Source organism: Macrobrachium rosenbergii, chromosome 43, assembly GCF_040412425.1.
Source record: "Macrobrachium rosenbergii isolate ZJJX-2024 chromosome 43, ASM4041242v1, whole genome shotgun sequence".
NCBI classification, from domain to species: Eukaryota; Metazoa; Arthropoda; class Malacostraca; order Decapoda; family Palaemonidae; genus Macrobrachium; species Macrobrachium rosenbergii.
In genome coordinates this window covers 14,535,961-14,560,827 of record NC_089783.1, presented here as the reverse complement: position 1 = coordinate 14,560,827, position 24,867 = coordinate 14,535,961, and the positions used below count along the sequence as shown (strand labels likewise).

The following is a 24,867-nucleotide window of genomic DNA, read 5'->3' as shown; positions in this document are numbered from 1 at the left end:
CCCCTCTACCTGCGTCAGAAGCGTTTCTACTCACCAGCGGAAGGGGCGTTGCTGACTAAACAGGTTGACCGGACCTGACTCGTCTGGATCCGGGTCTTTCGTTGCAGCAATTATCGGCAGAGAATGTTTCTCTCTCCCAACAAGAAGCTGCAACCCTGGAAGCCACCGCCATGGCGGCCTTTCAGGCAGTCTCCTGGCTCGATCTGTGGTCCTTCACAGTATCGAAGGTAGCCCTTCCTCAGGCGCTATCGTACCTGGGGAGGACTCTGCTTTGGGAGACTGTGCCAGTCTGGAGGTAGGGCTATTTCCTACCTTGCCCACCAGACTGCAAACCTGTGGGCAAACTTGGTGTTAAAGCGAAGAGACGCCGTTCTCTCTTGCTTTGCCAAGTCTGTAGGTCCCAAGTCGGCAATCGCTCTTCGGAATGGACCGTTGCTGGGTTCCTCCTCTCTCTTCCCTAGAGAGTTGGTGGATGCCGCGGTAGATAAACGCCGTGCCGATGAGAACGACCGGCTTGTCCACCAGGCAGTGGTTAAGACCTCCGGGTCTTCTCGTTCCACTGCAGCCAGGCCTTTGGGCCAGGCTGGCTCTTCCTCAGCCCCTAAGAAGTCCCAGTCTTCGAAGGGGTCCCGAGGAAACACCCAGCCTTCTTCTTCCTCGAAAAGGGGGGGTTACTCCCGTCCCTTTCAGCCCCCTTTCCAATCCGGTAAAGGGGGCAAGGGTAAGAAGAAGAAGGGGAAACGCTAGGGGCGGCATTCCCCCCCAAAAGCTGCCAAAGGTGGGGGGGTGCCTGTCGAGCCATTGGGCAACGTGGCAGCGACACGGAGCCGAGACCTGGATAGTGGATGTCCTTCGGGAGGGATATCTCCTACCCTTCGAGTCTCGGCCTCCCCTCACCTACACTCCGGTCCATCTCCAAACTTATCTTTCAGGTTCGTTGAAGGACATCGCACTACAGCAAGAAGTGCAAGCCATGCTGAGCAAGAATGCTGTAGAAGTCGTGTTGGACCAGTCTACAGGCTTTTACAGCCGGATCTTTCTCGTAGAGAAGGCATCAGGGGGATGGAGACCGGTCATAGACCTCTCTCCCTTGAACCGTTTCCTTCGCCAGACTCGGTTCACGATGGAAACAGCACGATCGGTGCTGGCCTCCATCAGGGAGAACGACTTCATGCTTACGGTGGACTTGAGGGATGCGTATTTCCAAGTACCCATCCATCCGTCCTCGCGCAAGTACCTCCGCTTCGTCCTCGGGGAGTCGGTCTTCCAATTCAGGGCACTTTGCTTCGGGCTCTTGACCGCTCCCCAGGTGTTCACGAGAGTGTTCTCTCGTGTCAGCTTGGGCCCACTTGCATGGGATACGTCTTCTGAGGTATCTCGACGACTGGTTAGTCCTGGCGAGCTCTCGCTCGCAGTTGCTACAGGACAGGGATCGTCTCCTCGAGTTTTGCCAGGATCTAGGGATCGTGGTAAATCTGGAGAAGTCAGATCTCACCCCCAAGCAGAGGACGAAATACCTGGGCATGCTGATAGACACGGCGGCAGCAAAAGTCTTTCCCTCGGACTCTCGTATCAGCAAGTTTAGGGAGGCAGCACAGTTCTTCCTGTCTCGACAGGAGCAACAAGCTCGGCAATGGCAAGTCGTCATCGGTCACCTGCCGTCATTAGAAAAGCTAGTTCCTCACGGGGCGTCTTCATGCGGTCTCTCCAGTGGAGACTAAAGGAGCTCTGGTCCCAGTCCCGAGACCCCAGTCCTTCCTCATTCCTCTTTCCGAGGAAGTGAGAAAGGACCTCCACTGGTGGTTGGACGACAGGAACCTCTTAATAGGAGTATCCCTGCATACTCCCCCTCCGGACATGCTTCTGTTCTCGGACGCATCGACCGAGGGATGGGGTGCACACCTGGAGGAGTTTCTGACTTTGGGAGTGTGGCACCGAGAAGACAAGCACCTTCACATCAACATCCTGGAGCTCAAGGCGGCCTTCCTGGCTCTCCAGGAGTTCCAGGATCAGTGATGGGACACTCCGTGGTATTTTGGCGACAATACCACGGTAGTGGCATATGTCAACAAGCAGGGGACTGGTGTCCCATCAGCTTCATCAGTTGGCAATGCAGGTGCACGAGTGGGCGGTAGCTCACTCGGTAGAGCTGTCAGCCAGGTACATTCCAGGCAAGAGGAATGTTGTGGCGGACAAGCTCAGCCGCCAGAGACCAGGTGGTAGGGACCGAATGGTCCCTCCATCAGGAAGTAGCGGAAAGGCTGTTCGACCTGTGGGGGCGTCCAGTAATAGATCTGTTCGCCACCCGGCACAACAGAAAACTTCAGGTCTTCTGTTCGGTCGTGCCAGACCCATGGGCCGCTGCGGAGGACGCATTCCAACACCCGTGGGACAACCTCGACACGTCGCCTTTCCTCCATTCTGTCTGATTTGGCGGGTGATCAGCCGGTGATGATCACCCGAATCTCAGAATGACTCTGGTGGCACCCAAATGGCCCCAGGCCAATTGGTACCCGGACCTGCTAGCTCTCCTCTCCGAGGCACCGAGAGAGATTCCCCCTGGCCCAACCCTCTGCGTCAACCTCACGCACAGCGGTTCCACCTGGCAGTGCATTCCCTGTGTCTTCACGGCTGGAGGTTATCCACCATCTCTTGCGGCGAGGCTTTTCGCACCGGCGCAGCAACAGAGATGGCAGGATACCTCAGAAGATCCTCCGCAGCGGTATACCAGGGAAAGTGGTCCGTCTTCTGTGGTTGGTGTCGTCGAAGGGGGGTATCTCTCCGGTCAGAGCTACTGTTCAGCAGGTCGCGGACTTCCTCGTCTTCCTTCGCCGAGAGAAGCTTCTCTCCATTTCAGCAGTAAAAGGCTACCGTGCCGCACTCGGCCTAGTCTTGCGGCTGAAAGGAGTAGACATCTCTTCCTCTTTCGAGATTTCTCTACTCATGAGAAGCTTGGCGGTCTTGCCCACCCAGGGATCTCAGGCCCCTGCGTGGGATGTGACTCGTATTAAGGAGCCTGACTCGTGCACCTTACGAGCCTTTAAGAGAGCCGTCAGACAGGGATCTGACCCTCAAGACCGTTTTCTTGCTTGCCCTGGCATCGGCGAAGAGAGTTGGCGAGCTTCACGGACTTTCCTTTGATGTAAAACACTCGAGGGGATGGGGATCAGTTACGCTCGATTTCATCCCGGATTTCGTAGCGAAGACTCAGAACCCTTCGGTCCCTGACGCACGGTTCGAGTCCTTCACGATCCCCTCCCTAGAGGACTTCGTAGATAATGATCCAGACGAGATGCTACTGTGTCCTGTTAGGGTGCTGCAGCGCTATCTGAAGAAGACTCGGCACCTCCGGCCTGAGTGTCGACGACTCTTCGTTAGCACTGGCTCGACCAAGAAAGAAGTGTCCAAGAACACCATCTCTTTTTGGCTTCGTGAGACAATAAGGAGAGCGTACTCTGCTGCAGGAGAAGATGACACCGGTACGCTTCGTCCGAGAGCTCACGAGGTCCGCAGCATTGGTCCGTCCCTCGCATTCCGGAAGAATATGTCGGTACCACAGGTACTGAAGGCAGGTGTGTGGTCCCGACAGACTACCTTCACTTCCTTCTACCTCCGGGATGTTGCACACAAGTCCTTGGACACTTTTTCCTTGGGTCCTGTGGTGGCTGCTCAACAAGTTGTGTAGCTTATCCAGCTTCCCTAACGGGACAGGTTGCATCTCGCCTATGTTGTACGGTAGGGATTGGGAGATGTTTGTTGAGTGACTGGCCTCTATTCCTTCTCCCTATCCTAAGCTCTCTTCCCACGGGCAGGGAGCGGACGTGCCGTTACAAGCTGGACCGGGTGATCGAGGCAGGTAAGCACATAACGTGAGCTTCCGTTCTATTCCCTTTCAGGTTAATAGAAGCAACCCCACTCCTTCCTCTTGCAAGGGGAGGAAGGAGTACATGACTTTGAGACAAACCCAATGCTTGTATTTGCCTTATTGTCATCCGACGTCAATTCTTCCTAGCCTACTTCGCATGAACTGACGATTCCCTCTTTCATGCAAAGGGACCCAGAAGTCTGACAATAGATCTTGCGTTTCTTACAACCCGATCTTTTGTCAGAGGCGGTTTTCCCTTCCTCGCTCTTACGACCAGGAAGGGAAGACAAGGTGGTGAACTCCAGTCAGTTCAGAGAGACTTTTTCAGATTCCTCCCTCCAATCAGTAAGTCTCCTAATGTAAAGGACCGAGGGTTTGTATATTGTGTCGGAACAAATAACAATTTTTGAAAGTAAATTGTATTTTTCCTAACTATACAAACCCGAGGTCCTTTACAATTATGCCCACCTCATGCCACCCCTCAATCTGTACATGGGCGAAAGGCAAATTGGAATGTTTACATCCGGGCAGGCGGTACTCCGCCTCCCGGACAGTAACTGCCTAACCACCTTGTTGAAGTTCAACGGCCGTTTTCCAGCCTACGCCTGAAAGTATCTCCTAATGTAAAGGACCTCGGGTTTGTATAGTTAGGAAAAATACAATTTACTTTCAAAAATTGTTATATCAGTCCTATTGTACAGTACTTAACGTCATTTGTAACATAACTACGGTAATTTTGTATTACCGTACGATGGTTGAAATACAAGCAAAACAGTTGTTATCCGATATGATTATTAGCAAAACAACAGTTTCCTGTTCGGTTGTTTAAAGCTGTACGCATTTTTGCAAGAGTATAACGTTACTAACAATACTTTTATCATTCTCTATTACTTTTTTAACTAGCAGATGGAATAAAGAGATGGAGGAAGAGAAGTTTTTCTATTGTAAGTTGGTCTCTCTCGCTGCCTGATTGTACCTGCAGCCTGTGCCTGTGCGAATTCTAAAAATATTTCCTAAATATTTTCGTACCGGTATTAATTGCTAACTCCATCGTAATCATAAACTCGAAATATCGTAAGTCGAATTATCGTAACTCGAGCACTACCTGTATTTGATAACTGTCTTTTCTTTATTATCCAACTTGCACTGATTTATGGGATATTTTAATTCTAAGATGATGTGCTTAGCTATTGGGTTTCGTGTATTCTAGCCTAATAAATGGCTAATCCGGCAAAATGGCTAATCTGGCACCCTCCAGGTCCCAGTGATGCCGGACTAGTGATGGTCAACTGTGTATATATATATATATATATATATATATATATATATATATATATATATATATATATATATATATAGATAGATAGATAGATAGATAGATAGATAGATAGATAGATAGATAGATAGATAGATAGATAGATAGATAGATAGATAGATAGATAGATAGATAGATATGAAAAAAGTTGGGCTGAAGGCCATACATCAACAAAGAACTGTTGCAGATAAACACTTAGGTTTAATTTAAATGGAATATATGTGCAATTATATATATATATATATATATATATATATATATATATATATATATATATATATATATATATATATATATATATATATATATATATAGGCAGTCCCCGGTTTATGACGGGGTTCCGTTCTTGCGCTGCGTTGTAAACCAAAAATCGTCGGAAACCGAAAAATCGTTGAAAATCGTCAAAAATCCAGAGAAAACGTGTTGTAAACTGGGAAATAATTTCCGATGAATCTGTTTGAAAAGTGTAAGTAACACCATAGCGTTGTAAGCCGGACCCGTTGTAAACTGGGGACTGCCTGTATATATATATATATATATATATATATATATATAATATATATATATATATATATATATATATATATATATATATATATATATATATATATATATATATATATATATATATATATATATATATATATATATATATATATATATATATATATATATATATATATAATATATATATATATATATATATATATATATATATATATATATATATATATATATATATATATATATATATATATATATATATATATATATATATATATATATATATATATATATATATATATATATATATATATATATATATATATATATATATATATATATATATATATATATATATATATATATGTATGTATGTATGTATACATATATATGTATACATATATATATATATATATATATATATATATATATATATATATATATATATATATATATATATATATATATATATATATATATATATATATATATATATATATATATATATATATATATGTATATGTATATATAATCGCTTTTTTCCAATAGGCTGTTGGAACGTGTTGCTGATGCTATGGAATTGACACCGGAATGTGTGCAGGTGTTGGTTTTGATGCCAAAGCTTATATATATATATATATATGTGTGTGTGTGTGTATGTATATGTATATAATCTCTTTTCTAACAGGCTGTAGGAATGTGTTGCTGATGCTATGGAATTGACACCGAATGCGTGCGGGTGTTGGTTTTGATGCCGAAGCTTAAATATTTGTCAGTGTATCAGATGGTCTAAAGGCCCATTTTAGATTGGGATGCTAATAAAAATAAATATATAAATAAATACTGTATATATAACTATAAATAAATAAATATAACGATAGATTATAACAAATATTGAAAAAATTTATATATCTTCCTACAATACTTTGATTTGATTTTAAAAATTTCGTACTGCCCAGGATAGGTTAAATGACATTTAACCATAAATCGAACAACTATTTGATGAGGTATAGTGGAGGATACACTATTCCGATGTCACTGATACATGTCACCACTTTTGTGGATGGTTGGGTGGCTAAGCGCAGCTTTTACTTCATTTTCCTAAGTAAAAAAGTTTATGAAACACATATGGCATTGCACAGTACTTCTGAAAATTAGGATGAAGTTTGAAACACTCAGTGTTTTAGTGGCATGGAAATTCATAAGTCAGTTAAAAAGTTGTTTACCAAAAACACTATGTCATAGCCTCTGGAATGCATAGTAGTAAATTATATAAGAATGAAAAAAACATTGAAGGCTTGTGTGGATGGGCAACCAATTAGGATATGGCCTTCGTGTTCATTTTTTTCTGTTCAAAGGAAACTATAGTCAAAGATTTCTTTAGACTTCATGCCTAGTGTTTTGATGATGTTCTTATGCTTTTCTTATCTTCAATTTTCAGATGAGTGCCAGTGTGAAGATATCCGAGTTGGGTGGAGAAGAGCAGATGGAGGTGGAAATGATTGATAGTCATCAAAGTGGTATAAAAGAAAATAGTGAAAAATGTAGCAGCAGTACTGCTACTTATCCACCAGTAAGTTTGAATTATGAAATAGCAGTAATTGATTTTTGTTTTGTTTGTTGATATTGTGTAGTAATAACAAAGAGAACATTTTTGTTGCTATTCTGTAGTCTTAAATGAGTTAATGCAATTGTCTTTTGTCTTTATCGGTGAGGATATGGTTAGTAATTGAATGATATTCAGCATGTTAATAACAGAATATGCACGCACACTAAAAGGTACTTCAAATTCTTCAAACTTACCACTGAAGCTTTCCCGGAGGTCATTTAGAATTTTAATTTTTGTAGAAAAAGACACACTGTAATGTCATGCAGTTTAAAGGATGCCCATAAAATGTGAAGGATATAGCATATGGCCACAGCCTACAGATTAATATGAAATTTGCAGGCTTACCAGCCTTGTTTTAGTATCTCTTGAGAATCTCTAGAGGGAGCTAGGAGTAGGTGATGATTTAGATCTGTTCCCTGAAAAACCCATGGGACCTTGTTAACCTAAGGTGTGAAAGAAGTGCTTGTTTGTTAGTTGATTGTTCATGATTGGTAAGAAGGCAATAAATAAAATATAAATATAGCCATGTAATGGAAAAGTCAGACTATTTATATTTAACTTTTAAAGTGAAGCACATGCAACATACCAACATACTGACTTGATTAGAAATTTTTCTTACACAAGTACAAACCTTCGGTCTTTACATAGGGATTTTGCTTGCGAATGTGAACTGGACCAGCCGTTAACTTTCAGACAACGTTGTTGGCTACTGATGGTAGGGGGGAAGCCCTGCCCACTCGTTAGTCTGCACTCCACTTTACTTTCGGCCACCGTTGTGTGAAGATGTCTTTACGCTTCTCTGCCCAACTGCTGTTTGCTTTGTTTTGTTTAGTTTTTTGTTGATATACAGGCAGTCCCCAGTTTACAGTGGGGGTTCTGTTCTGACGTCGTGTGGTAAGCCGAAAATAGCTGTAACCCAAAATAATTGTCGAAAATCGTAAAAAAACCTTACTTTTAATTGTTTGGGTGTCTTGAAAATGACACAACTTGCATTTGTAATGAGTTTTTCATAAAAAAAAAAACAAATTTTGGCCATTCTGCTGTTTTGGAGAAATAGAGGCTTGGAATTTCACAGAACTGTGTAAAATCTAACCTAATTTTTCCTATTATTGAAATGCAAATGTAATTATAGCAAGGAAAATATAAAAAAATGAATGACAAAGTAAGTAACGTTTAACTATAAAACTGTACAAAACAAACATACATATTACATATGCATAAAAAATCTCTTTCTCTCTCTCTTATCTCACTGAGAGAGAGAGAGAGAGAGAGAGAGAGAGAGACTGTTTGCCTCACCGCTTATATACCAGAAAAATCTTACCTCGTTTTTCATAGTTATTGAAATGCAAAAAGTAATTATAGCATGGAAAATATACAAAAATGAATTACAAAGTAAGCCACATTTGTCTCTAAAACTATACAAAAAAAATAATTATACATGTTACATATGCATAAACAATCTCTCTCTCTCTCTCTCTCTCTCTCTCTCTCTCTCTCTCTCTCTCTCTCTCTCTCTCTCTCTCTGTACTACTCAACCTCTTGTTAGTGTATGCAAAGCCCTTGAGATACAAGCTTTGTTGCTGGCTAAAATCCCACCCTTCTTGTCAGTAATGTGTCGTAGAGAGAGAGAGAGAGAGAGAGAGAGAGAGAGAGAGAGAGAGAGAGAGAGAGAGAGAGAGAGAGAGGTGGGGGTCGCTTCAAGCTGTTATTGGCCACCTTCAATCCCTCCAGCCAATAGTGCGTCGTTACGGAGAGGGGGGTTAGGGTTGCTGCAAGCTCTGTTATTGGCTACTTCCAATCTCTCTAGTCAATAGCATGTCGCCATGGAGCCTATGTCAAAGCAGTAAAAAAAACTGTAACAGAACCGATGATGGCTTTGTGAACTTTATGGAATTTTAGTATATTTTTATGTTGATACAGTAATCCATATGTCTCGGTACAGAGATAAAGAGAGAGAGATTGGGTGGTTGGCCTTACTTAAATATGAAGAGTGATATTCGTGAATTATTACAGAGAATGAGAGAATACATTAATATTAATATTTGAAAATTAGTAAATCATTTTTTTATCATAGAAAATGTATTTAGTCATGAAAATAAAATAAAAATGAGTAATTAGTGAATATTGCTCTGTATGGGAGAAGGAGAGAGAGAGACAGAGAGGGAGAGGTTGAACCGAGTTGTTCACATTGGTAAGCTGTTTTGTGATTTCGCAGGATTTTAATTTAAAAATTTTATTGATACTTTTCTGTGGTTACCCTAATACTGTATTAATATTTGAAAAATAGTAAGTAATTTTTTATCAGAAAAAATGCATTTAGTCATGAAAATAAAATAAAAATCAGGAATTAGAGAGAGAGGAAGAGAGGTTGAACTCAGTTGTTCACATCGGTAAGCTGTTTTGTGATTTCACGGGATTTTAATATAAAATTTTATTGATACTTTGCTGTTGTTACCTTAATGTTAATTTGTTCCAACACGATATACAAACCTTTGGCCCTTTACTTTAGGAATTACTTTCAGCACAGCTGGAAACGGCCGTTGAACTTTCGAACAAGGTGGTTAGGCAGTTAACTGCTGTCTGGGAAGGGGGGGGTACCAACTGCCTGGATGTAAACATTCCAATTTTCTATTGGCTGTCGTGCGCTGCAGACGTGTTTTCTTTTGCTCTCTGCCCTGACTGCCTTTGAGCTGTTTTTTCTCAGTGATCTTTCTTGTTTTTCTCTACCATGATGGATAAACCTCATAAGTCCTTCCCCCAGCGTGTGTGTCCTTGGGTGGGAGGAAAGAAATGTAACGCTTCTTGCTCTAGCGTGGATATGGACCCACACACCCTCTGCCCCACCTGCAGAAGACGTGTGTGTTCACACGCTTCTCCATGTACTAAGTGTTGTTCCTGGTTGGCCAAGCAGTGGGCGAAGTTTGAGGGGAGGAGACAATACTGTAGGAAGTCCGCCAAGGTGTCGTCCGAGAGTAACGTCCCTGACGGCTCCCTTGGTGACTGACTCGTCGGGATCGTTTCTCCCTCCTGGCAAGGTTCCCCTTCTTTCTGCCTCTCCCTTGGGTGAGGACTCCCCTTCCCCTTCCTCATTCATTTTGGCGGGTGTAGAAGGCTGTCGGGGAGCGGGCGTTCAGGACCTCCTCTCTGGGGCCTCTCCTCGCTTCTGTTTTTTATCCGACTTTTTCATTAGGTTTGGCGGTGGAAGCGCCTCATGGTAGCCAGGTACCTGATGTTGCCTCTGCCTGGCTGCACTGGGTCTTCCTGGCGTTCCGTCACTGAAGGGTCTGGTATCCCATCTGCCAGGCACTCCGGTGACAACCCATGCAGCCACCACATCCACCACCACTACCGTCACCATGACATCATTCGGGAGGCACCCAGGTGTCGGCTGCTCCTGCCACAATCCATTGCGTGCTGCTGCCTCCTGGTTTCCTGGCCCCATTATCCCTGCCTGGCCCCTTAAGGATGGGGACTTCGTTGGTGCCATATATTTCCATGCCTGCTCCTTTTGCCAATCCATGCTCGTTCCTGACCCCGGTTCCAGCTCCTGGCTGCCCTGACTCTTGACCCGGCGTGGCTTCCATTCATGCACCACCTGTGCCTTTGACCCACGCTCCCTGGCCCCCCTGGCTGCGCCTATGTCTTCCGCTGCTCCCTCGTGGATGGGGGACCTGACCACCATCCTGAAGACGACAAAGAAGAAGTCGAAGAAGAGGTCTAGGAAGGTGTCGTTGTCGTCTTCGTCGCCCTTGTCATCTGCTACCTCTTCTTCCTCTTCTTCTTTTGAGGTTCGCCAGCAGAAGAAGAAGAAGCCTGCTTCGCCCCCGCCCACCCCCAAGAAGTCTCGCTCCGAGACTTCTAAGGGACTGCCTCCTTCCACAGGGAAGGCAGTGGGATCTCTCGTTGGCTCTTCCTGGTCTAGCAGGAGGGTGAATGCAAGATATAGACACCTGAGACAAATTAGGTCTCAACTCACAGTACCAGATATCAATGATGGGGGCCTCATCTCCATAGTCTTTGGCAGGAGATCAAGGTTTTTGTTACTTCAGGCTGGTTATTGCCTTCCTTTTCTGGAGATAGGACCCCTCTTTAAACCAGCCACTTTGCTTTTCATCAGCAGTTCCTTGACAGGGAGTCAGCTTGTCAGTTTTATCGGGAAAGGAAATTTCTTGGCTTCTGTTGGTTTGAAGGATGTTTACCTTCAAGTACCAGTTCAGTTGCATAACAGAAATATTTATGCTTCTTATGGTAAGCGAAGGGTATGCAGTTTTGCACTCGCTGTTTTGGTTTCGCTGCAGCTCCCTAAAGTTTTACATGTGTTCCATCCATGGGCTCATCAACATTATTACCTGAACAGCTGACTAATCATGTCACATCTTGAAAAAATTCATTGGCTTTATTTAACAAAGCTCCTTTAACTTTGTGAAAACTTCAGCCTCATCATAAACTGAGGCAAGTGAACAGAACTGGCACCGGGAGCATTGTATATAAGCATGGAAAGGAAAATGATGAATACCAATATATCTTTTACAGAGGATTGAATCTAGAGGTTACAGTTGTCCTTACAGCCATCTAGGAAATGATCTGTTTAGTTTTAAATGAATGTCTCTTAGAACCCCGCTCTCCAATCAACCTCTTCCTGTGTCAGTCTCTGGAGATAAACTAGTAGACCATAGGTGGTGGCAAGACACCTAAAAATAGGAGTTTTTCTTACCTTACCTATTCCAGAGTTTCTTTTATCTTTCAGTGTCCTTATTCTATGTTGAGCAAATTTCATTCTTTTTCCTGCAACGGTGGAAGAATTCATCAGTCACTTCTGGTGAAAGTTACAAAGCTGTTTTAAATTATATGTTCAGAATCCAAGGCTCAAATATCCGTACATCATCCAACCTCTTGCCATCATTTTGAAAGGGAAATTTCTTGTTAGAATTGTTAAGCCTTCTTATTGGCTCCTCTCTCTAGTTTAATCAAGCCATGTGAGGCCTCCATAACGAACTTCTACAACAGGCTTGCTTCACAATCTAACTCTAAAAACAGCTTTTTTGGCCTTCGATCCCACAGGGAATTTGGGAGCTTCCTGCCATATTTGAAACAGTCTTACATTTTGCATTGTTTAGGTAGAAGTTTGATTATGTTTTATGTTGCAGTTTTATTAACAATATTCATTATATATATATATATATATATATATATATATATATATATATATATATATATATATATATATATATATATATATATATATATATATATATATATATATATATATATATATATATATATATATATATATATATATATATATATATATATATATATATATATATATATATATATATATATATATATATATATATATACAGGTAGTAGATTGGACTTACGACCTATGCGACTTCGATTTAACCGACTTTACAACAGCTATATATATATATATATATATATATATATATATATATATATATATATATATATATATATATATATATATATATATATATATATATATATACAGGTAGAAATCGACTTACGACCTATCGACTTTACGACCGACCGACTTTACAACAGCTACGACAATATAATAATATATAATAATATTTAATTTTATATTTTGCTAAAATACGTCGAGCGCGCATACGATACTTTTTCCCGCTACCGGCAGCGTGCTCATATCCGAGAGATGCTCAGCTTTCGGCAGCGTTTAGTGTGTTTGTGTCATTCAAAAATGGTAAAAGATTCATATTTTTGTAATGTATTTTGTATTTCTATTTTTTGCAAATAAATCAAATGTAATAACAAATTACCGTATTTGATGGCTTATAAGACGCATGTCTGCATAGGACGCACCCCAATTTCAGCAGGACATTGAGGGAAAAAATAAGGTTTCCTAGCCTATGCTCATATGATTTTGGTAAGTAAAAACTGTAGTACAGTATTAGGTTATCATATGCATATTGTTTCTTACCAACAGAATCAACAAAAACATTAATAAAGAAGTTATTTACCATATTTATATTTATCAAAATATGTGTATTATACAATCAGCCATTTACTACGATCGAATGTTTTGTCTGCTGCAGAAAGCTACCTCATAGGTTTACCAATATTGCAACACATTCATTTGTAAACATTGTTTCTTACTGGCAGAATCAACAAAAACATTAATAAAGATGTTACCTACGGTAATATATGTTATATATATCCATTATATATTATAAAAGTATGCGATCAAGGGGTAAAATCCAATAAATAAAAATGTTTCCTATGTAACGGCTCGAGTCTCGTGAGCAACTGAACAAAGCCATGTTATTATTCTTAAAAGAGAATGCTAGCACGAGTTACGAAGCATCAACTCAATGGAGCCTTGTTATTATGCCTAAAGAGAATGGTAGCAGGAATTGTCAACCACCAACTGATCGAAGCCATATTGTTATGCGTAAAGAGAATGTTAGCAGGAATTGCCAACTACCAACTGAACGAAGCCTTGTTATCCGTAAAGCTCTCGAGATAATCACCAATAGGTGGCAGCACACGTACTGTAAGTCTGTAAATGTGGAATGCAGCAATCCACTGTAGACGACGATAATATTAACACATTTTAATGAAAATATCGATTAATAACAACGTAGATGTTGATTATAATACTAGCAGTAGTAATTGCGGTGATGGTAAGTGTGATAATGATAAATAATTATAATAAACTTTGTTTTTTAATAGGTTATTAGGATAACACCGAATGTTAGGCTAGGCTACAACATCTACGTGACGTTTCATGTATAATTTCGGCCAAAATTCTTAAATTTTGAGCCTACATTATGTACATAGGTCGCAGGGGGATTTTTTAGACCATTTTTTTTTTGTTAAAAAGTGCGTCTTATACGCCGTCAAATACGGTATGTATTTATTTCAAACCTATAAATAAATAAAAGTAAATAATACGTCATACGTGTAGCCGATTGGCAATGCAAATGGCGGATAAGAAAATGTAAACAGACCAGACAGATGGTTTGAATACCTACAATAAAAATGTTAAATACAGTAATAAAAGTAAGTATTAATCAAGGAGTTCAAGCATGATAAGATTTCATATGCTAAACGTAATAATAGGTACTATACATGCACATTTTTGGGATAATATAAAATGTATATGTAGGCTAGTCATACTTAGGATATAATATATGATGGATAATATACGGTAGGTACAGAATACATGTACATATGTGGTTGGTCGACTTACGACGAGATCGACATACGACCGCTCTGTCAGACCCTAATGCCGTCGTAAGTCAACGACTACCTGTGTATATATATATATTTATAACTCCATAATGTTCTTCATAAGTGAATATGAACTTGAAGAAAATTGTCTTTCCAGTACAGTAGGTGGAATTACTAAATTCTATCCAAGGAAGGAATATTGGCTGGCTTTTTGATAATAATTAGCTGTAGGAAAAAACCAGTTAATAAGAAGTTTAACTTCAAGTGCAATGTCATTTTGTAAATGTAGTTAGAATATGTTGTTTTATTATTTACCACAATTTGGGACTTATACTGGAAAAATTTAATTATCAGTATTTAATTTATTAGATTTTCTCAGTCAAAATGAAAATATCTCTGATTACAGGCAGTGGGAACAACAGTCCGAATATCTGATCAAGTTGAAGTGGAGATGATTGAGACAGATATGGTTGATGATTATGAAGAAGAAGAAGAACCTCAAGCAGAATACAGTTTTGCTGTAAGTTCAACATGTCCTTGTCTTTCTTAGTTTATATAGATAACGTTTGTTTTTTAAATGATGGTTGATACTATTTTCTTAGGGATGAATTTTAAGATCCTGACCTTAGCTTAAAGAGAAAAATGTAAATGTGCTGTGTTGTTGTTTATATTTTTTTGTGTAAAAATTGAAATGATACCTGTAAAATTCTTAGAAATAGAGATAAACATACTAGGGCATCCAGTGTATGAATAACTTTGTCTGGAACTCTGTAGTGAAATGTGAAAGTTTAAAGGAAAACTGTTGCCTCCCCTGAAAGGGAAGAGGCATTAATTTAAGTAAGAAGACAGAGATAAAGAAGCTGGGTGGGATGCTAAGTACCCTTTTTAGTTTGCCAGGAAGAATGTTTGGAGAGCTTTTGTGATATCCCAGTAAAGCCAAAGTAATAAGACAGCACAACTTAATGAGTGGTCTTATAGGCATAGGTACTACATAAGCACTACACTACACCTGGGAGTAAGGCTAATTTAAGTAGGTATAGATAATACCATAAACCATGAGAAAGCAAGACTGTGAGTTGTCTAAATATTGAGTAGTTCATGTCAAAGTTTTGTATATAATTTTTTACTGGTAATGCTACATATTCATCAAAAGTTGTTCCGACACAAAATACAAACCCTCGGTCCTTTACATTAGGAGATACTTTCAGGCGTAGGCTGGAAAACGGCCGTTGAACTTCAACAAGGTGGTTAGGCAGTTACTGTCCGGGAGGCGGGAGCACCGCCTGCCCGGATGTAAACATTCCAATTTGCTTTTCGGCCGTCGTAGCGCACGGACGTTGTTCTTCGCTCTCTGCCTGACTGCATTTTTTCTTCATCATTCTTGGTGGGAATTTTCCTTTTTTCATTTTTGTGTTATGGATAAATCATCTAAATCCTCCCATCCCCAGCGTGTATGTCCTGGGGTGGGAGGAAAAAAGTGTAATTCCTTTAGATCTAGAGTCGATGTGGACCCACACGCTCTCTGCACATCTTGCAGGGGGCGGGTGTGTTCACGCGACTCTACTTGTAATGAGTGTTGTTTGTGGTCCTCCGAGCAATGGGGCAAGTTCGAAGAAGGAGGAGATCTTACCGTCAGTAAGCCTACCAAGGAGTCGTCCGAGGGAAATACGCCCCGACGACCCGTTGGTGGCGATGTTTCGGGTTGCGTTTCTACCTCCCAGCGAACTTCCTCTTCTTGCTCCCTCTCCCTCGGTGAGGATTCCCCCTCCCCTTCCTCTTACGTTTCTTCGTTTGTGGAAGGGCACGGGGAGAGTTGGACGCGGCTTCATCTCGAAGTCTCTTCCCGTTCGGAGGGGAGTTTTCCCTTCGGAGCGGGTGGAGGCTTCTTCTATTAACCCGACTTTTGCTTCAGGTACCGGGCTCGATAGCCAGACGATGATACCAAGTTCACCCTGGCTGCACCGGGCCTACCTGGCTCGGCTCTGGAGGGTTTGGCTCCCATGGCCCCCTCTCCAGTCACGACCCACACGGCAGCAACAGCCACTACCACGACTGTCACCTTCTCGCGGTTTGTCCAGATGCGATTTCAGTTGCTTCGCATCTGGACACCCAGGTATCGGCGTCATCCGCGGGCCAGCACGCTGTTCCCCTGCCACCTGGCTTTCTGGCACCATTCTCGCGACTGGCCCCTCCTACATGGTGACGTCATCGCACCCGTATGTGACTGTTGCTGCCCCGTTGCTGAACATGGCCTGGCCTTGATACGGTTCCTCGTCTGTCTCTCCAGCCCGGCCCTTCGTCTGCCTCAGTTCCCTTTCCAGCGACCTTGGCGCGGCCCGTACCAGATCTGCATGCGGGAGGCGGCGCTTGCATCCCTGGCCCCGCCCCGCCGGTTCCTGGCCGACACGCGCGGCTCGCTGCCCAGGCAATTGCTGGTCCGAGCTCCGCCGTCTCTGCCGGGTTGCACCTTCTGCTGTTGTGGCCCCTCCCGCTGTTCCTGTTCCTGCTGTTCCTGAGTCCGTCTTCGCTTTCTTGGATTGGTGATCTGACTGCTTTCCTGAAGCAGATGGTGAAGAAGAAGAAGAAGAAGAGGTCTAGGAAGGTGTCGTCGTCGTCTTCATCTTCGTCTTCTTCATCGTCGCCGCCGTCTGCTGCTTCTTCCTCTTCCTCTTCCAAGGCTTCGCGGTCGAAGAAGAAGAAGTCTGTCTCTCCCCTAAGAAACCTCGTACTGAGATTTCTAAGGGTCTGTCTCCTTCCACACAGAAGGCAGTGGGTTCTCTCGTTGGTTCTTCCCGATCTTCGGATCAGGGAACCGCTGTTCCGGCCTCCGGGCCAGGGGCAGCGGGAACCAAGGGTGTGCAGACCAAGGTCGGCACTCTCCCCGCTGCGCCTAAGAAACCTCCTGCTTCTAAGGCCAGCGAGACGCGTCGGACTCGTTCGCGAGTTGCTCCAGTACCGGGTCTCCAAGGAGACCAGGATACCCCAGTCTGTTACGGTGGACACTTCTCGCCGTACAGACCAGGGCGTGGGACGAGAGAAAGAGCCGGGGCATGCAGGTGCCCCTTCTCTTCCTGCTGGCACTCCATCCAGTGCCAGGTCAGGTTCCCGGGATAATGCTTCAGCCCCGAGGGGCCGAGTGCATGGAGAAACAGGGAAGAAGTCCCTGCTCAGTCTTCCCGAGAGGCTTCGGCCTCGAAGAAGTCTGGGGCGTCTAGAGGACAGCGCAAGCTCGCGCCAGCCAGCCGCGCGTTCGACTCCTCCCAGTCCCAGGCCGCGCCCCACGGCCAGACTGGCTCAGGGAGGCGAACGCGCGGCTCGGCTCTCGCGAGCCGCTCCGCTCTCCTCGGAGACCGTTTCACCTGGGATGAAACGTTCTCCTCGACCTGAGGGCCCGTCATCACCGCTGGTTGGTGACCGCCCTCGGCCTGCTGCCTCTACTGGTTCTGCCAGTAAGGGCAGTGGAGCGCCCGATCTTCCTCCCCTGTCCCCTCCGCTCCTTCGGTCTCCTCCAAAGGGCGTGAGTCGGAGAGGAGGAACTCTGGGAGTGTTCTCCTCAGAGTTCAACTGCATGGGGGTATGTTCCTGGCTCGGTCCTTGGCTCGACCAGGTCCTATGCCCGTGTAGTTCAGGAAGATCCTCAGGGGTCTGCCGAGGTTCTCCCTCCTGAGGGGAGAGTAGTTCGGGAGGACCGCACCCTGGAAGGACTTGAAGGTCCTCTGCCTCAGGATCGGACACCCCGAAATACAGAGGACTTTTTCGGAGGTTATAGCGCTGATTCGTCGGCACAATGACCTCGGGAAGGACCACGGCCGTCTGTGGATTGTCCTTGGCGCCTCGAATCCTTCTGGGGTCCTAAGAAGGAACCCAAGGCTTCGGTGGGGCTGCCGTGGTCCACGCTTGCCGAGGGGGTACTCGATCAGGTGAACGGTCTTGTGTCTGGGCAAGACAGTTCCCTTCGATCGAGCCGCTCGGAGAAGCTTCTTCCTCCCCTCTACCTCGTCAGAAGCGCTTTACTCTCCAATAGAAGGAGCGTTGCTGACTAAACAGGTTGACCCGGACCTGACTCGTCTGGATCCGGGTCTTTCGTTGCAGCAATTGTCGGCAGAGAATGTTTCTCTCTCCCAGCAAGAAGCTGCAACCCTGGAAGCCACCGCCATGGCGGCCTTTCAGGCAGTCTCCTGGCTCGATCTGTGGTCCTTCACAGTATCGAAGGTAGCCGCTTCCTCAGGCGCTATCGTACCTGGGGAGGACTCTGCTTTTGGGAGACTGTGCCAGTCTGGAGGTAGGGCTATTTCCTACCTTGCCCACCAGACTGCAAACCTGTGGGCAAACTTGGTGTTAAAGCGAAGAGACGCCGTTCTCTCTCGCTTTGCCAAGTCTGTAGGTCCTGAGTCGGCAATCGCTCTGCGGAATGGACCGTTGCTGGGTTCCTCCTCTCTCTTCCCTAGAGAGTTGGTGGATGCCGCGGTAGACAAACGCCGTGCCGATGAGAACGACCGGCTTGTCCACCAGGCAGTGGTTAAGACCTCTGGGTCTTCTCGTTCCACTGCAGCCAGGTCTTCGGGCCAGGCTGGCCCTTCCTCGGCCCCTAAGAAGTCCCAGTCTTCGAAGGGGTCCCGAGGAAACACCCAGCCTTCTTCTTCCTCGAAAAGGGGGGGTTACTCCGTCCTTTTCAGCCCCTTTCCAATCCGGTAGGGGGCAAGGGTAAGAAGAAGAAGGGGAAACGCTTAGGGGCGGCGTTCCCAGAAGCTGCCAAAGGTGGGGGTGCCTGTCGAGCCATTGGGCAACGTGGCAGCGACATGGAGCCGAGACCTGGATAGTGGATGTTCTTCGGGAGGGATATCTCCTACCCTTCGAGTCTCGGCCTCCCCTCACCTACACACCGGTCCATCTCCAAACTTATCTTTCAGGTTCGTTGAAGGACATCGCACTACAGCAAGAAGTGCAAGCCATGCTGAGCAAGAATGCTGTAGAAGTCGTGTCGGACCAGTCTCCAGGCTTTTACAGCCGGATCTTTCTCGTAGAGAAGGCATCAGGGGGATGGAGACCAGTCATAGACCTCTCTCCTTTGAACCGTTTCCTTCGCCAGACTCGGTTCACGATGGAAACAGCACGATCGGTGCTGGCCTCCATCAGGAGAACGACTTCATGCTTACGGTGGACTTGAAGGATGCGTATTTTCAAATACCCATCCATCCGTCCCTCGCGCAAGTACCTCCGCCGTCCTCGGGAGTCGGTCTTCCAATTCAGGGCACTTTGTTTCGGGCTCTCGACCGCTCCCCAGGTGTTCACGAGTGTTCTCTCGTGTCAGCTTGGGCCCACTCGCACGGGATACGTCTTCTGAGGTATCTCGACGACTGGCTAGTCCTGGCGAGCTCTCGCTCGCAGTTGCTACAGGACAGGGATCGTCTCCTCGAGTTTTGCCGGGATCTAGGGATCGTGGTAAATCTGGAGAAGTCAGATCTCACCCCCAAGCAGAGGACGAAATACCTGGGCATGCTGATAGACACGGTGGCAGCAAAAGTCTTTCCCTCGGACTCTCGTATCAGCAAGTTCAAGGAGGCAGCACAGTTGTTCCTGTCTCGACAGGAGCAACAAGCTCGGCAATGGCAAGTCGTCATCGGTCACCTGTCGTCATTAGAAAAGCTAGTTCCTCACGGGCGTCTTCACTTGCGGTCTCTCCAGTGGAGACTAAAGGAGCTCTGGTCCCAGTCCCGAGACCCCCAGTCCTTCCTCATTCCTCTTTCCGAGGAAGTGAGAAAGGACCTCCACTGGTGGTTGGACGACAGGAACCTCTTAATAGGAGTATCCCTGCATACCCTCCGGACATGCTTCTGTTTTCGGACGATCGACCGAGGGATGGGGCGCACACCTGGAGGAGTTGCTGACTTCGGGAGTGTGGCACCGAGACGACAAGCACCTTCACATCAATATTCTGGAGCTCAGGCGGCCTTCCTGGCTCTCCAGGAGTTCCAGGATCGAGTGATGGGACACTCCGTGGTGTTGATGAGCGACAATACCACGGTAGTGGCATATGTCAACAAGCAGGGGGGACTGGTGTCCCATCAGCTTCATCAGTTGGCAATGCAGGTGCACGAGTGGGCAGTAGCTCACTCGGTAGAGCTGTCAGCCAGATACATTCCAGGCAAGAGGAATGTAGTGGCGGACAAGCTCAGCCGCCAGAGCCAGGTGGTAGGGACCGAATGGTCCTCCATCAGGAAGTAGCGGAAAGGCTGTTCGACCTGTGGGGGCGCCCAGTGATAGATCTGTTCGCCACCCGGCACAACAGAAAACTTCAGGTCTTCTGTTCGGTCGTGCGGACCCATGGGCCGCCTGCGGAGGACGCTTTCCAACATCCGTGGGACAACCTCGACACGTACGCCTTTCCTCCATTCTGTCTGATTCGTCGGGTAATCAGCCGAGTGATGATCACCCCGAATCTCAGAATGACTCTGGTGGCACCCAAATGGCCACAGGCGAATTGGTACCGGACCTGCTAGCTCTCCTCTCCGAGGCACCGAGAGAGATTCCCCCTGGCCCAACCTTCTGCGTCAACCTCACGCACAGCGGTTCCACCTGGCAGTGCATTCCCTGTGTCTTCACGGCTGGAGGTTATCCACCATCTCTTGCGAGCGAGAGGCTTTTCACGCCGCGCAGCAACAGAGATGGCAGGATACCTCAGAAGATCCTCCGCAGCGGTATACCAGGGAAAGTGGTCCGTCTTCTGTGGTTGGTGTCGTCGAAGGGGTATCTCTCCGGTCAGAGCTACTGTTCAGCAGGTCGCGGACTTCCTCGTCTTCCTTCGCCGAGAGAAGCTTCTCTCCATTTCAGCAGTAAAAGGCTACCGCGCCGCACTCGGCCTAGTCTTGCGGCTGAAAGGAGTAGACATCTCTTCCTCTTTCGAGATTTCTCTACTCATGAGAAGCTTCGAACGGTCTTGCCCACCCAGGGACCTCAGGCCCCCTGCGTGGGATGTGACTCTCGTTCTAAGGAGCCTGACTCGTGCACCTTACGAGCCTTTAAGAGAGTCGTCAGACAGGGATCTGACCCTCAAGACCGTTTTCTTGCTTGCCCTGGCGTCGGCGAAGAGAGTTGGCGAACTTCATGGACTTTCCTTTGATGTAAAACACTCAAGGGGATGGGGATCAGTTACGCTCGATTTCATCCCGGATTTTGTAGCGAAGACTCAGAATCCTTCGGTCCCTGACGCACGGTTCGAGTCCTTCACGATCCCCTCCCTAGAGGACTTCGTAGATAATGATCCAGACGAGATGCTACTGTGTCCTGTTAGGGTGCTGCGGCGCTATCTGAAGAAGACTCGGCACCTCCGGCCTGAGTGTCGACGACTCTTCGTTAGCACCGGCTCGACCAAGAAAGAAGTGTCCAAGAACACCATCTCTTTTTGGCTTCGTGAGACAATAAGGAGAGCGTACTCTGCTGCAGGAGAAGACGACACCGTGCGCCGTCGGTCCGAGAGCTCACGAGGTCCGCAGCATTGGTCCATCCTCGCATTCGGAAGAATATGTCGGTACCACAGGTACTGAAGGCAGGTGTGTGGTCCCGACAGACTACCTTCACTTCCTTCTACCTCCGGGATGTTGCACATAAGTCCTTGGACACTTTTTCCTTGGGTCCTGTGGTGGCTGCTCAACAAGTTGTGTAGCTTATCCAGCTCCCCTAACGGGACAGGTTGCATCTCGCCTATGTTGTACGGTAAGGATTGGGGAGATGTTTGTTGAGTGACTGGCCTCTTTTCCTTCTCCCTATCCTAAGCTCTCTTCCCACGGGCAGGGAGCGGACGTGCCGTTACAAGCTGGACCGGGCGATCGAGGCAGGTAAGCACATAACGTGAGCTTCCGTTCTATTTCCTTTCAGGTTATAGAAGCAACCCCCACTCCTTTCTCTTGCAAGGGGAGGAAGGAGTAAATGACTTTGAGACAAACCCAATGCTTGTATTTGCCTTATTGTCATCCGACGTCATTTCTTCCTAGCCTACTTCGCATGAACTGACGTTTCCCTCTTTCATGCAAAGGGTCCCACAAGTCTGACATAGATCTTGCGTTTCTTACAACCCGATCTTTTGTCAGAGGTGATTTTCCCTTCCTCGCTCTTACGACCAGGAAGGGAAGACAAGGTGGTGAACTCCAGTCAGTTCAGAGAGACTTTTTCAGATTCCTCCCTCCAATCAGTAAGTCTCCTAATGTAAAGGACCGAGGGTTTGTATTTTGTGTCGGAACAAATAACAATTTTTGAAAGTAAATTGTATTTTTCCTAACTATACAAACCCGAGGTCCTTTACAGTTATGCCCACCTCATGCCACCCCTCAATCTGTACATGGGCCGAAAGGCAAATTGGAATGTTTACATCCGGGCAGGCGGTGCTCCCGCCTCCCGGACAGTAACTGCCTAACCACCTTGTTGAAGTTCAACGGCCGTTTTCCAGCCTACGCCTGAAAGTATCTCCTAATGTAAAGGACCTCGGGTTTGTATAGTTAGGAAAAATACAATTTACTTTCAAAAATTGTTATTTTTATTCAGTCTATATTGTTCTTAAAAATAGTTTCGTTTATTTTTCTCATATAGAAACAGAAAATAATATAAATATATCAGAAAAATTAACAAATAATGCAGCACTCTATTGGACTCTACACCAAAAATGAGGGCTTTACTGAAGTGAAGTGCTTAAGACATGATGTAGCCTGTACAGTATCAGACTTCCACTAATACTCTCATTATGTTGACTGTCAAGTTTCCATAGGCTAACCTGTGGTATAATATATAAGAAATGCCAAAGATTACTGCATTTCAGATAAAATTAGACTGTATTCATTTTTTTATACTTTGGCTATTCATACTGATGAGTTTTAGTATTTAAATTTTTTATAGTGTAGTCACCTGTTTTGTCCTCAAGGAGTTACCCTCCATGGTTTACCAGAGCTCCATGGGGACCAAACTAATATCAAAGAACTCTCTTCTAGTTGGTTTTCTGGCCAGGTGTTGTGTTGTAATGATAAATGCTACAAGTGATGGAGTATATAATGGACTCAAGGATGAGAGGGCACTTTCCCTTAGCTTCAGCGAAGCTGTTACCCAGTTATTTTCATTGTCAAAACCTGCTAGCAGAAGTGACTAGTGCACATGCACAGTCTGCCATATTGTTGACAGCAGACCGGCACAAACAACCAAGAACTATTACTTTCCTTTGGTCAATACTGAACAGTTTACTTCATTACCAGTGCTCTGTAAAATTGGCTTTTTTCTCTGGTTTCGTTATGGAAACATCTACAGAAGCAAGTTAAGTGCCTAATTTTAAGTTCCAGTTAAAGTTTTAGCTTTAAACTTTTGGAATTGGTAATTAATTCGTGTGGAAGCTGAAAAACTTGGTGTTTTCTTGCAATCACATGGCTGGCGCTTAATCATATCGCTGATTGGTAATTTTGAAAAGCACAAATTGTTTTTGAAGAATGTGTCATTCTAATTAAATGTTTTAACTAAAAGAAATGTTCTACAATTTATCATTATTGTAGAAAATCTTTTCAGATTATATGATGTCTACAATAATCTAGGCAGTAGTTACATCAAATTAAGTGAGAATAGGTTAATACAGTAGTGAATGTTGTCTGTAGCCTATAATCTAGGATTACATATCGTTAAGTGTGAGCTAAATAATCGGGATCGGGTAGTAGTACCCTTAATTAAGGTAAGAACCCTTTAAGAAGTACCCTATTATGGGCTTAGACAAGAGCCTAGCTTAGACCAAGGACCCCAGGATTAGATAGTAGCAACAATCTGGGCAAGATAAAATGGTAATGTAGGTATAAGGCTACATATTAGTAAAATTTTTAATTTTTATATAGCCTATACACTTAAGCATGATCTAAATAATCTGGTCTAGGCAGCATCTGATATTAGGTTAAGTGGTAACATTTTACGAAACATCCCACTATTGGATTGATGGTAGCCTAGCTTTAAAGCTACATTTATTCCTACATGATATACAAACCATCAGTCCTTTACATTAGGAATTACTTACAGTGGAGCTGGAAATAGCCATTGAACTTTCAAACAAGGTGGTCAAGCAGTTAGCCCACCCGGACGTAAACACTCCAATTTGCTTTTGGCCTTCGTGTGGTGCAGACGTGTGTTCTTTCACTCTCTGCCCTGACTGTCGTTGAGCTGTTTTTTCCTGGTGGGATCTTTCTTTCTTTGTTATGTTTGAATATATGTGTGTTTGTGTCTTATAAACTATGCAGACCCACGAATCAGACAAGCCTGTGTGCAAGCCCGCCTACCCCCCGTGTGTGTGCCCCAGGGTTGGTGGCAAGAATTGCCAGAGCTCCTCTCTTATGTTGATGTTGA

General features: G+C 44.8%; 1 protein-coding gene across 3 annotated transcripts in view; it reads left to right on the top strand.

Moving 5' to 3' along the window:
• LOC136828586 (general transcription factor 3C polypeptide 3) overlaps window positions 1-24,867 on the top strand; it is a 74,558-nt gene that overhangs the window by 5,881 nt on the left and 43,810 nt on the right. For all 3 annotated transcript variants that reach the window (XM_067086598.1, XM_067086597.1, XM_067086596.1), the window contains exons 2-3: window positions 7,126-7,257; window positions 14,915-15,028. In XM_067086598.1, coding sequence (XP_066942699.1) covers window positions 7,126-7,257; window positions 14,915-15,028 — 246 coding nt within the window. The remainder of the gene's footprint in view (window positions 1-7,125; window positions 7,258-14,914; window positions 15,029-24,867) is intronic.